The sequence below is a fragment of the Bubalus bubalis genome, chromosome 15 (assembly GCF_019923935.1).
Source record: "Bubalus bubalis isolate 160015118507 breed Murrah chromosome 15, NDDB_SH_1, whole genome shotgun sequence".
Taxonomy (NCBI): domain Eukaryota; kingdom Metazoa; phylum Chordata; class Mammalia; order Artiodactyla; family Bovidae; genus Bubalus; species Bubalus bubalis.
The window spans coordinates 20,212,044-20,225,172 of record NC_059171.1 but is presented as its reverse complement, the minus strand read 5'-3'; the positions used below and the strand labels follow the sequence as shown (position 1 = coordinate 20,225,172).

The 13,129-nt window shown below is 37.4% G+C and overlaps 1 protein-coding gene across 5 annotated transcripts in view; it reads left to right on the top strand.

Moving 5' to 3' along the window:
* Nucleotides 1-13,129, top strand: part of UBR5 (ubiquitin protein ligase E3 component n-recognin 5) — a 138,018-nt gene that overhangs the window by 81,564 nt on the left and 43,325 nt on the right. For 4 of the 5 annotated variants that reach the window (XM_025265100.3, XM_025265098.3, XM_025265101.3 and 1 more), the window contains exons 17-25: nucleotides 710-853; nucleotides 948-1,059; nucleotides 1,230-1,384; nucleotides 1,682-1,879; nucleotides 6,193-6,403; nucleotides 7,389-7,515; nucleotides 11,445-11,596; nucleotides 12,027-12,122; nucleotides 12,483-12,606. In XM_025265100.3, the coding sequence (XP_025120885.3) occupies nucleotides 710-853; nucleotides 948-1,059; nucleotides 1,230-1,384; nucleotides 1,682-1,879; nucleotides 6,193-6,403; nucleotides 7,389-7,515; nucleotides 11,445-11,596; nucleotides 12,027-12,122; nucleotides 12,483-12,606 (1,319 nt within the window). The remainder of the gene's footprint in view (nucleotides 1-709; nucleotides 854-947; nucleotides 1,060-1,229; nucleotides 1,385-1,681; nucleotides 1,880-6,192; nucleotides 6,404-7,388; nucleotides 7,516-11,444; nucleotides 11,597-12,026; nucleotides 12,123-12,482; nucleotides 12,607-13,129) is intronic. The other variant, XM_025265102.3, reaches the window with a different exon arrangement.

Below are 13,129 nucleotides of genomic sequence, written 5' to 3'. Positions count from 1 at the left end.
GACTGATAACTTGCGTCCTGCCATTTACAAAGGCCTTTCTCATATACTATTCCATTTGATTTCTTTAATAGAACTCTAGTTTATGGGCACCTTTTTTTTTTTTCCTAAGAAGAGCCCACTGGCTTAAAAGAAGTAAGTAACAAAAGTGGGACTCAGGTATTCTGATTTCAAGTGCTGTGCTCGGCTTTGTGTGCATTGCTCACTCTTATGGTGTCCATTATGGTAGCTACTGGCCAGGTATATGTAGCAAATTAAACTTACTAAAATTAGTAACATTTAAAAAGTCAGTCTCCAGTCACATCAGCTCCATGTGCTCAGTAGCCACTTCTGGCTAATGGCTATCATGTTGGACAGCATGGATGTAGAGTGTTAGACCATCATCATAGAAGTTCTTTTGCACAGTGGAGTGCTAAAGTAATAACGAGGGAGGGTAGGAGGAATCTGTGGATTGTGCTTGATTGCTAAACATCCACATGCTAATCACTGGTTGTGTGGGTCAGTTTTCCTACAGAAAATATGTCTTGGATATAGACATCAACAATAAATTTGTTGAGTGTGTTCAGATTAATTTTATAACTTTATGATCATTGAAGAAATATACTCATAAGGAATTTAATGCCTTCAGTGTTAAATTTACTCAGTAATACAACTTGCATATTGATTTCGTATGAGTTAGTGTTAACATTTATCATATCTACCTGTATTCTAGGTGCTAAAAGTGGATGGAGCCTATGTTGCTGTAAAATTTCCAGGAACATCCAGCAACACCAACTGTCAGAGCAACTCTGCTTCAGATGCTGACCCTTCTTCTCTCCTGCAGGATTGTAGGTTACTTAGAATTGATGAACTGCAGGTAAGTGTGGAGGAGTCACCCACTCACCAGTTGAATGTTGGGACCTTGAGCGTATTACAGATTTGAGAGCAAAATTCATTTTTGTGTCACACAGGTTGTCAAAACTGGTGGAACACCAAAAGTTCCTGACTGCTTCCAAAGAACTCCTAAGAAGCTTTGTATACCTGAGAAGACAGAAATATTAGCAGTGAATGTGGATTCCAAAGGTAAAGGTTTTGTAACTTTTCCAACTGGCGTACTCTATAAAGTGTAACAGTATGGAATGAGATGTGTCTGTATCTGAAATGTGACTGGGGATATATAATTTGGTGGGTACTTGCCATTTACTAAAGATGTATAACAATTTTTTTTTTTTAACATCTGTGTATTTCTGAAGGTGTCCATGCTGTTTTGAAGACTGGAAATTGGGTACGGTACTGTATCTTTGATCTTGCCACAGGAAAAGCCGAACAGGAGAATAATTTCCCTACAAGCAGCATTGCTTTCCTTGGTCAGAATGAGAGGAATGTAGCTATTTTCACTGCTGGACAGGTATAGAGGCTTACTTTTGTTTTTGAAAATGTATATGACAACATCAGCTTTTTTGTGAAGCTGAGTTTGGTTCTAGTTTGCTTGTTATTAAACTAGAAGAATTTAGAAGAATTAGAAGAACTAGAAGAATTAAACTGAAGAATTTAGAATATTCAGCACATTTTTAATATTAAGTTTCTGTTTGGTCACTGTTACAAGCATATGTAAAATGTAATTTAAAAATAAATACACCTCTTGTAAAAGTCAGACATGTATTTGATTGGGAGCCAAACTTTATTATTTTCCCTTCTCTTACAGGAGTCTCCTATTATTCTTCGAGATGGAAATGGTACTATCTACCCAATGGCCAAAGATTGCATGGGAGGAATAAGGGATCCCGATTGGCTTGATCTTCCACCTATTAGTAGTCTTGGAATGGGTGTACATTCTTTAATAAATCTTCCTGCCAATTCAACAATCAAAAAGAAAGCTGCTATTATCATCATGGCTGTAGAGGTAATCTGGTTTTTTAAACTACTTGGCATTTCAATTGAGAAGACCCTGCTGGAGTCTAGGGAGACAGTTTTCAGTATTCATTGCCCCTTCCCTATAGGAGCTAAGAGTGTATTAGGATAAGAGAGAGGAGTATGCCGTTGGTCACAGTGTGATACAAGTGTTGGTAAGGCATGGATAAAGGTGTAGAAGCACAAAAGGGAGGGGTTAAATTAGACTGTGACTGGAGAGGCTTCTCTGAGGAGGTGTTGCCCAGACATAGTTTGAAATAGTCAGGTAGGTGTTTCCTAGACACAGGATAAAGGTAGGAGGTGTTATCCCAGGCATGAAGAGCAGCCTTTGTGAATCTCAGTAATATATTGGGAGAACGTATACATTCTTTTGATTCTTTAAAGCTAGAAGATAGGGCTCATATGGATCTATGAGTGGCAACTGATAAGGCAGGGAAAGGGATTGGGGTGCCTTGTGTGTTAATCTACAGGACCTGAACATTCCCCTGAAAGCTAGGAGGAGAGGGTTTTAAGCTGCTGTATTTTTTTGTTTTTGTTTTTAAAGAAGATGAGCAGTGGATGGAGAAGCAGCAGAAGTTTAGAGACCAGATAAAAAAGCTAATGTAATTATTCATGTTAGAAACAAAGTAAGCTTGAAGTCTTGGAAATGAGGAGGGGATGGACTTAAGAGATCTTAAGGAAGTAGAACCTTTAAAGCTTGATGACAGGATGGCAGTAGTAACGAAAGGAAGGGGTTATTAAAGCTTTGATCTAGGTGTGGTTGATGGGGAGATGAGAAGTAGAAACAAATGGGATAAGGCAAGATGAGTTTAGTTTTGAACACACTGTGGTTGAGATGTTTTTATTTGTTAGATGTGGAGGCAACACTGCTCTAAGTTATTGGAGCAATTTGAGCAGAGATTGACCTGATTTGCCTAACATTTTCAGAATACGACTGCTGACATGCTGAGAATACATGGGGGATAGGTTGGAAGTAAGGAGGCCAGTTAGGTGGAAGATGCTGTTGGCTTGGCCCAGGAAGTGGAATGATGAGTGACTAGACTCCAGATAATACTAGAAATGTTTTAAAGTAGATCTAACAGGATTTACTTATGGCCAAATACAGGGTGTCTCATAGAGGAAGTAAGAGGGAGAACGGTTTTGAAGAATGATGTTGCCATTTATTGAGATGAGGACACTAAGGATGAATGAAGCAGGTTCAGGAGGGTAACATCATGTTTGTTTAAGTTTCTTTTGTTTTTGGCTGCACTGGGTCCTTGTTGTGGCACAGAAGCTTTCTCGAGTTGTGAAGCTCGGGCTTAGTTGCCCCACAGCATGTGGGATCTTAGTTTCCCAATCAGGATGGAATCTGCAGATTCTTATCCACTAGACCACCACAGAAGTCCCTAAGTTTTGTATTAGATTATCTAAGAGGAGTTAGTGAAGAGAGAGTTGGGTGTGAAAGTTGGAAGACCAGGAGAGAGAGGACCAAACTGGAGAAGTGTACTTAGGAGCAGTCTGGATATCTGTGATATTTAAAGGAATTAAATGGCATGAGATTACTCAAGTCTTGGAGAAGGAAAAACCTAAGGACTTAGCCATTGGAGTAGTCTCAGCATTTAAATGCCAAGAGATAAAGAGGAACCTGTATAAAGGGACTGAGAAGGAGTTGGAGGAAAACTAGAATGAGTGTTGTCTTGGAAGCTAAGCCAAGAGCATGTGTCAAGCAGGATGTGTTGTTCAAGTGCATCATGTGGTGCTGTAGGCCAGTGAGCCTTCACATCCTTTAAAAATTCTTGATTTGTTGCCAACATTCCAAGTCACAGGATTTATATTTAAAATTCAGATTTTCAGTTGCTCTTAAAAAATTAGAAGACCTAGTAACATTGGGCCGTAACAGAACATTAATCTGCTCCTTTCAGGGGCTATGCATGGTCTCTCCAGTTCATTGCAGAGAATGTTTAAAATTTGTTGCTGTGCATTCAGTGTCAGTCACCATTTATTACGTGGTTTATGTTACCTTGTTTTTTCAGCCAGCTTCCTCCATTCATTTTATACTATTCCAAGTGCTTCTGTAGGCCTAATAATTCTATGAACCCTGCACTTTGTCAGCGTCTCAATGGTAAAGATAAAACATGCCATCATCCTAGGGGTAGGGATGAAGCGTGTCATCATTTATCTTTGTACCTCATTTACCAGGACTTGATGCACAGTAGACATGCAAGAAATTTTTGCCAAACTCTGTGCCTTGTTGGACTTCCCAGGTAACTCAGGTAAAGAACCCATGTGCCAGTGCAGGAAACACAGGAGACGTGGGTTTTATCCCTGAGTTGAGAAGGAAATGGAGGAGGAAATGGCATCCACTCCAGTATTCTTGCCTGGAAAATCCCATGGACAGAGGAGCCTGGCAGATTATAGTCCATGGGTTTGTAAAAGAGTCACACACGACTGAGCATGCACACATGCTGCCTTTTGTTATAAGAATAAGTGACAGCATATAGTGATGCAGAATAAACTGTCTTGCTCAGACGTAGTAAGTGAGGTATTGATACTGGCAGCATAATGGCCCCTGTATGGTCTAGCAGGTTGGAGATGAGAGCTCCTGTAGAGTAGCTGCTTCCGACCAGATGACCGATTTGTTTGAAAACATTTGATATCACAGCCATGTGCAGCAAAATATCTTAATTTTAGTTATTTCAAAATGTACTGTGCTTTTTATTCTTTGGAGAGATTTTGACATATTCTCTCAATGTATTGATTAATGCATATTTGCCACTAGATTTTGACAAATTTAGTCCTATGTGGCCCACCTCATGTTCTTAAACTGGAGTTTGTAATTTATGGGGTCATTTCAGAGCCATAGTTAGTCCCACAGTCCAAATGGCCTGTCTCATATGTGTCACATACTGAAAACAGTTTTTTTGGTAATTTGTAAAGAGGTGGCAAGTTCAGAAGCATCTCTCTTCTTTCCTTTGTATTTCCATATATTCTTTTCCCACCTGCTTTCCTCTAGTTCCTATTTTTAGTTAAACAAATTTTCTTATTTTCCGTAACTAAGGCTTCACATTCAGTCCAGTAAGTATCCTATAACTATAATTTACATGGTGAAAAAATACATTTCAACTCTTTGATATATTAATGCTGTGTCTTGGTTTGTTTAGGCTGCTAAGGTCAGAGTGACTTAAACAACTGAAATTTGCTTTTCATAGTTCAGGAAGGTGGGAAGTTCAGAATCAAGGCATGGGCGGATTTGGGGTCTGATGTGTTCTTTCCTGGTTCATGGATGGCCGTGTGTCCTCACACAGTGCGAGAGGGGAGCTCTGGTCTCTTCAGGCCCCTTTAAGGTCACTGATCACCTTCATGAAGGCTCCATTCTCACGACCTAATCACTCTCCAAAGGCACTACCTCCAGATACCATCACCTTGGGGATTATTAGGCTTCAGTATGAATTGGGAGGGAACAGATACTCAGTACCTAGCATGCTGTTTCTCAGGCAGAAAATGGTATGATCCATAAGTAATTTATCATTACTACCTTGTCTTTGACAATGAAATGTGTATTTAGCTGTCACCTTTGGGGAAGTGCATCTGTCGTGATTCTGGGGAGGTAAAGGTTTTCGTTTTCATAGTGTGATGTAACCTTAGAGCGCACAGGAGGGTGAGAATAAGCTTGGAGTGAAATGTATACCCTGCGCTTAATTGGCTAACAATATTAATAGGGTTCTAGTCTGCTAGTTGTATATGACATAAATAAGAGTTCTATAAACTACGATCTGTGGGACTTCCCAGGTGGCGCTAGTGGTAAAGAACTCACCTGCCAACGCAGGAGACTTAAGAGATATGAGTTCAGTCCCTGGGTCGGGAAGATGCCCTGGAAGAGAAAACGGCAACCCACTCCAGTAATTCTTGCCTGGAGAAAACCATGGACAGAGGAGCCTGACGGGCTGCAGTCCATAGAGTCGCACAGAGTCGGACATGACTGAAGCAGCAGCACACACACAAACCGCCATCTGTAGGTCCGGTCCAGCCCCTCCCATTCATCGTTTGCACATTGTGTATCTGACTGATTTCCTGCTGCAGTTACTGAGTTTAGTTGCAGAAGCTGAAAATATTTATTGATCCTTTGCAGATCACTCTTCCATTCCTGTCAGTTGTTGTCTCTGCTTAAGAGTATCTTTAAGTTCAGCTTCTTTTGCCAGGTCACCTTAAATTGTCTACTTTCTGCTGAGCCGATTTTATTATTGTGTTGGCCATGTGAAATTTTTGACACGTGTATTGTGGTATGCAAACGCATTGAAGTTTTTTTCCTAATTTGTCTGAGCACAGAAACAAACCTTGATGCAGCACATCCTGCGCTGTGACTATGAGGCCTGTCGACAGTATCTTATGAATCTTGAGCAAGCGGTGGTTTTGGAGCAGAACCTACAGATGCTGCAGACATTCATCAGCCACAGATGTGATGGAAATCGAAATATTTTGCATGCTTGTGTATCCGTTTGCTTTCCAACCAGCAATAAGGAAACTAAAGAAGAAGAGGGTGAGATTAAGAACTATAACATGATCTTTAAAAGGAATTTTGGGCAATTTTGAAAGTAGAAAAATTACTGAAAGAAAAGAAAATCACTGTAAAGAATTTGTGTATGGCTTTGTATATGTATTTTCACTTGGCTTTGTAAAATCTTGGAGTTTCAGAAGGTAACATTCTCAAAAGGTAAAAATGCCTGCTCTCTTGATAGGATGAGTATATAACATGAGTAAGTAAATTTTTCATCAGTGTGTTTCTTTTGTCTTAAATTCTCTTCTCTTTGTTTAGTACAAAACTATATACATAGAATCCTTAAGAGCTTGACTGGTTTTATAATTACAGGTGACTTTTATTACCATGGGACTTATTTAGCAAGTTAAGTCAAATTATATGGAGGCAACTTTTATCCCAGTTTTTAGAATGTAGAGGAGAAAATGAAATAGTTTTTAGATGTTTTTGGAAAAGTAAATAAGCTTTTCTTCTGCCATAAGGTTTTTAATTGGCTGATTAAAGGGAGGAAACTGAAAACCTGAAGTGCAATTGTGTAATTCATAATGGTTTTCCTTATTTTGAATTCTACTGATGACATCCTGGTAGCTACATTTTTGAATAGTGGTTTGTGAGTTTCTGACTTTTTATTCATTATCATTGACTGACTAAAGGATTCTAAGCAGTGTAGAAACTAAGACTGAGATACTGGTATGTCAGTTTTTTCTTCCTTGGTAGTGAGAGCTACATTTCCGCCTACTTGTGAATAATACTTTTTATCTTTGGGGTTGAAAAATAAGGCAGAATAAGGAAATAATTCATGTTAAAAGTCATAGTTCAATCTAGCTTAAGTGTTTATTCCTCTGAGGAGGCAAAATTAAGCTGTTATCCCTAGTATGTGAATTAGAACACTAAAACAGCAGTTAGCATTTGATGGCTTGTACATACTTAATCTCTTAGTTATTTTTTGAAGTTTAAATTGATCCTGATTTTTTCTCTTATGTTTCAGAAGCAGAGCGCTCTGAAAGAAACACATTTGCAGAAAGACTTTCTGCTGTTGAGGCCATTGCAAATGCAATATCAGTTGTTTCAAGTAATGGCCCAGGTAATCGGGCTGGATCATCAAGTAGCCGAAGGTAATGTGATTTTTACCAGGGAAGTTCAGTTGATGGAAATGTAATCCAAGTACAGAAAGAAACGTATCTGTTACTTCTCGTATACATGAATTGGTGGGTCCTTTTGTTTTGTTTTTTTTTTTTTTGTTCCTACCAATATCAGTCTGGGAAAAATATTTGACAGTATCTCATATTTAGGTATAGAATAGTAGGACCTAGGATCTTTAAAAAATTTGAGGTAATTTAGACAAGTAGTTTAAACTGGATTCTTTGAATGTGTTTTAAATTTTTCATCATTCTTTTTTCCTAGGAAGTTATTTTCTTTAGTTGGAGAAAAAGTAATAATTGAAAGAACCTCAATCTTTTATTTTCAGATTGTTTACTTAGCTCAGTCTCTCAGATGTACTAATGATCTGGGAAGAAAAGAAAAGCTGGTGTATATTATGAATGTTCGGTATTTAAAATTTTCAGGCCTTCAGAGTTCTGGGATGGACAAAACTTACAACACATTAAAAATTACTAGATGTTTGAATAGATGAAGACTATAAAGAATTCAGGATATAGGTGTTTCTTTTTTTTCCCGAAGAGAAAAAGCACATTTATATTAGACATGAGAGCCAGAATTCTTGGATGCTTCACAAATCATTAATGTGGAAGCACTGCTTACTGTGCTCATGTTGTAAAGTCAACTTAAAATGAAGACTCTCTTTGCCTATTTGCTGTTCTATATTCAACTCTCCCTTTTAAAAATGATTCTTCTAAAATTAGTTCCAACCTGAGAGCTTCCCAGGTTCAAAAACATTCTGAGGTGAGATTTATCAAAAACTATTTATGGATGACCAAATTATAATTTAAAACCATACAGAAACATTATATAGACTATGCAAAATGAAAATTATCACCAGCTTATTTATTCAGGACTTCACTAGGCAGACAAAGTGTTTGGTCTAAAATGGAAAGCGACTTAAATTCTTCATGAAGAAATTAGTGTCTGAATTATTTCAGGTATTTCATTTCCTCAGGGAAAATACAGGTTGAAATCAAGTTGGACTCTGATATGGTTGGTCCAATACCAGTGCTGCCATCTTTTTTTCATGTAAGGATTATTTTGAAGGCAAAGACTAAAAGGAGCTTCAAGAGTGGGTGATGTGTTGCTCACAGAAATAATTTGCAGAGTAAGCTCCTTTGAGGCATTTGCCGAAGATTTCACTGCAGTGCTCTTAACCAGTTCAAACTCAGGGCTGCCGGTTGAACAGATGAAAGCACAGGAGTCTTATTATCCACGCCGGGCAGTAGGAAGTCCACAGACTCTGCTTCATTGAAGTGAAACCCTCCTCTAGCCTACAATGGATTTTCTAGGCGATGCCCCTTGATGAGTATGCAGGCTGGGATTCATGAGCTGTAAGCTCAAAACCGATGCAGTTTCAATATTGAATGGAGTACTGTTAAATGCCTTCAGATGATGATTTGACTGAGAAGTTTTGTTATGTGACTGAATAGTGCCTGAGTTCAAGGGCAGATTTAGTGGAAGGCTTGATTGATGCATCTGATTACAGGTGTATGTACTCTAGAGATTATTAATCTGGAAGACACATGACCTTCGCTTTTTTGTCACAGTGGTATGTTTGAACATGACTGGATTCTAAGGCTTCTGTAGCATGGATATAACGTGCTTACAAAGAGGAAATTACATCATCCTTGAATTCTTCCATATTGTCAGAAAATACGATGACTCCAGGCAAGCCTATACGAAGAAATGTCAAAACTCTGAATCTTAGCAGCCAAGGTGGTATCTCCTCAGTATTGTCCTCAGCCACTGAGGATACAGGTGAATCTTCATGAATTGTGTACAACATCTTGAAGAATAATTTTCTTTTTTTTTTTTGTTTTTTGTTTTTTTTTTTTTTTGTTTTGAAAGAATCGGTAAGAGGAGCTGGGCATTGTATTTAAAAATGTTCTCGAGACCTAATGAAGAAAAGAGGTTAAGGACAATTTTTTTAAATGACAAGGAATGACCCCTCATTTAATATTGAATTGACTACATCACAACAACAAAGTTGGGAGTTTGCAAGTTCAAGATGAGACTATGGTCTCAGTTTATCTTCATACTTAATCTGCTCTAAGCTAGAGATTGGAAAATAGCCCATATGTTTTGTTTGGCCTATGCAATGTTAAAATTTTTTTTTTCTTTAACATTTGAATGCCTTTAGATGAGCATGCACACTTCTAGTTTGCCATGACCCCCTACTTCTTACACCTAACTGTCCTTTCCTCAATTTATTTACTTTCCAGGCCCAGTAGGCATTGCGTTTGTGACCCTGGTGTAAGCCTTCTTGATAAGCCCAAAACATGCATTTATTTTCAGGTGATTTGCACTGCTTCCCAATTATTGCTGACTCTTTCTCTCTCTCTGTGTTTTGAGTAAGACACATCAGGACACTAAATGTCTGTGTTGAGCTTAATTACAATTGTGTTGGAGCATCACAGTGTGAACAGTCACCCGGGCGGTGCTGTTTGGGTAGCACTGCCGTGCTCTGCGGGTGATGTCTTGGACAGGAAGTGACCTTGACTGAAATAAATCACTGTGCCCTGCTCCCCTCCCCTCCATATTATAAAAGCTTCTAAATTGGGAGAGAGAAGACATGTTACCATAAAACAGTTAACTGTAGGTATTTTTTAATAGTGCATACTATAATGACTTACATATTTTTTAGACATTAAAATTTACTTTGCAGAATCTTCCAAAAAAGTTACTCTAACGAAAGATATATTATCATACACAAGCCTTATAAAGTAGGTATGTTCCTGAAGGTAGCTTCTAAAAGAAATTTTGGTAAATGCTTTAAAAATTTTTTTTTCTTTATGAAACTGAAAGTGTATTGGTCTGGAGAAACACATTTACCCTTGGATTAAATTCAAGCATTAATACAAATTACTCCGAATTACTTATTTGCAGACATATAATGTGTACGTGGTTAAGATGTTAGGTTTTTCACATCAGAAGTGTCATGTCTTTGGGATTAAATCTGCCTGGGAGAAAGAAGTCCCTGATGTGTGGCCTGGCTTTTAAATCTAAATTCTTACTTTTTATTCATTTAAAAGCTCTAAAATCATGGCCGAGTGAAGGGATTTGCCTTATGCGCTCTCTCAATTGCTGCTAGTTCTTAATGTATTAATTTTGTAGCCTTTGTAAGCTTTTATTCAGAGGTACAGATTTTTGTACAGGTAATACACTAGTTCCCCTAATGAAGTCTTGTGTTTGTGATTATTTTTTAGTAATGTGCACACCTGTGCCATATTTTTTTCTGTATAGCAGGAAGAAAAATATATCCATGCCCAGAGAGTATTCTAATAACATATTTTATAAGCTCCAGTTTCATTATTTGATTTCCTTGGGACGAAGTTGTATTGTTAAAAAAATTTTTTTTTGTAAAAAAAAATTAATCTAAATTGGTCTTGTTTAAAAACTACTTACTGTGTGGATATTAGTTCACTTGCTTTTGAGATCACAGAAAAGGGATTTGGTGGGGTAACAATATTGGTTTTGTGCTAATACATATGTTTTGTTAATGTATATATTAAACTTAATTCTTACTGGTAATAAACAGGGGACAGAATTTTTTGTTTTAATGTTCAGGTGTTCGTTTATCTTAACTGTATAAAAGATGATTTCTAATTTTACTTCACCGCAACTTTTGTTCCCTGTGCTTAAGTTTGTGTGGGAGCTTAATACAGTGGTTTTAAGTGCTGAACTCGGTTCTGGGATCCCCCAGTTGAATTTCTATTCCTTGCTGACTTATTTCGTGATTCCAGAATTGGCATTTGTGTCACTTTCCTGCTTGGAGTATTTGCTTGTAGAACAAACTTTGATCTCAGATGAGAAGTTCTGTGCACCTTATTGTTACATTTAGACATAGTAGTGAGCTCTGATTTTGTCCATGTTCTTCTAGTTTGAGATTACGGGAAATGATGAGACGTTCGTTGAGAGCAGCTGGTTTGGGTAGACATGAAGCTGGAGCTTCATCCAGTGACCACCAAGATCCAGTTTCACCCCCCATAGCTCCCCCTAGTTGGGTTCCTGACCCTCCTGCAATGGATCCTGGTAAGACCTGTTATTTTGTTTAGTGTTAAACAAAAAGATAATGTCATGAAAGAAAAGAAACATTTCAGTGGGGTATTTGGAAATCTGAAATAGTTAAAAATTGGCATAAAGAGTATTATAACTAGTCAATGAAGATTTGGTTTAAGGTGTTTGTAAGTTAAAAATTAAAATTCTAGAAAGTCTTGTTAGATAGCCCTCTCCTACTGAAATACATATTTCTATACTGATAAGAAGCCAATTAGTATTATATCAAGTCAATAATTTGTCTAGTGGGTTCATCCTCTTATAGTTTGGGAAAAAAGTTTCCACTGAAACCTCTGTCCGATTTGACCTTTGGCTTGCAGAGAAAAGCCTTAAGGCCAGTTAAATGAGCATGGTAGGGATATGTTTCCTATAATGATGTACATCCTGCTGTTCTGTTTACTGAAAGATGGTGACATTGATTTTATCCTGGCCCCTGCTGTGGGATCTCTTACCACAGCAGCGACTGGCACCGGTCAAGGACCAAGCACCTCCACCATTCCAGGTGAGAATCTCTGTTATTTTATCTACCTGTGTATTTGGAAGATAAAATACACACTTTGTATATATGTATTTCTAGAGATCTACACTTTATCTCAAGGAGACTTTTCTTGGCTTGAAATACGTCTAATCCTCTGACTTACCTTCCATATGTCAGTGAAGTTATGGTGTGTATGGGCATGCATTTCATCAGTTGAGATTTGTAAAATGTGTTAGTATGTTTAAATTTTCTGTCATGAAGTTATTAACTTGTTACTAATACCAGAATATTTTTCTGGTGGTATATTTTAAAGATCCTTGGTATGTTATTCTAGAATAGTCTTTCACTCTTGTTTTGTTACCAAATGGATGTGCTTAATTACAGGTCCTTCCACAGAGCCAGCTGTAGTAGAATCCAAGGATCGAAAGGCCAATGCTCATTTTATATTAAAACTGTTATGTGATAGTGTTGTTCTGCAGCCCTATCTTCGAGAACTGCTCTCTGCCAAGTAAGAAGTTTAATATACTTTTGAGATAAAGATTTGGCTTAACTCCTTTTTCTGTTGTTAGGTCAGTCTTTTTGCAGTATATGGAACAACAATTATCTTAATTGAATTTAAGATAATTTATCACAATTTAGCATTGTATTCTCTGTTACTAACCTATCTTTAGTGAAAAAAGCCTTCTGAATATAATACAGATAAACTAAGTTAATACAGGGTGTATCTTTATATGTTAGATTGATCAGGGTGTATATTTATTTGTTAAAAAGATCACAGTATAGTTACCCGTAAATGTTGAATCCATAAGTTAGTTATATCACTGTCACCTGGAGAACTTTAAAAATTATACAGATTCTTTCCCAAGCTTTATACTAGAAGTATGACTTTCTTGGTAAATATTCTGTTGTAAATGCTCATTAACCATTAATAGGTTACATCTCTACTTTTAGTATGCTTGTTTATCTTCCTTTACAGACTCATAATTCTATAATAGTTATTAATGATTATAACAGATTAATAGTTATTAATC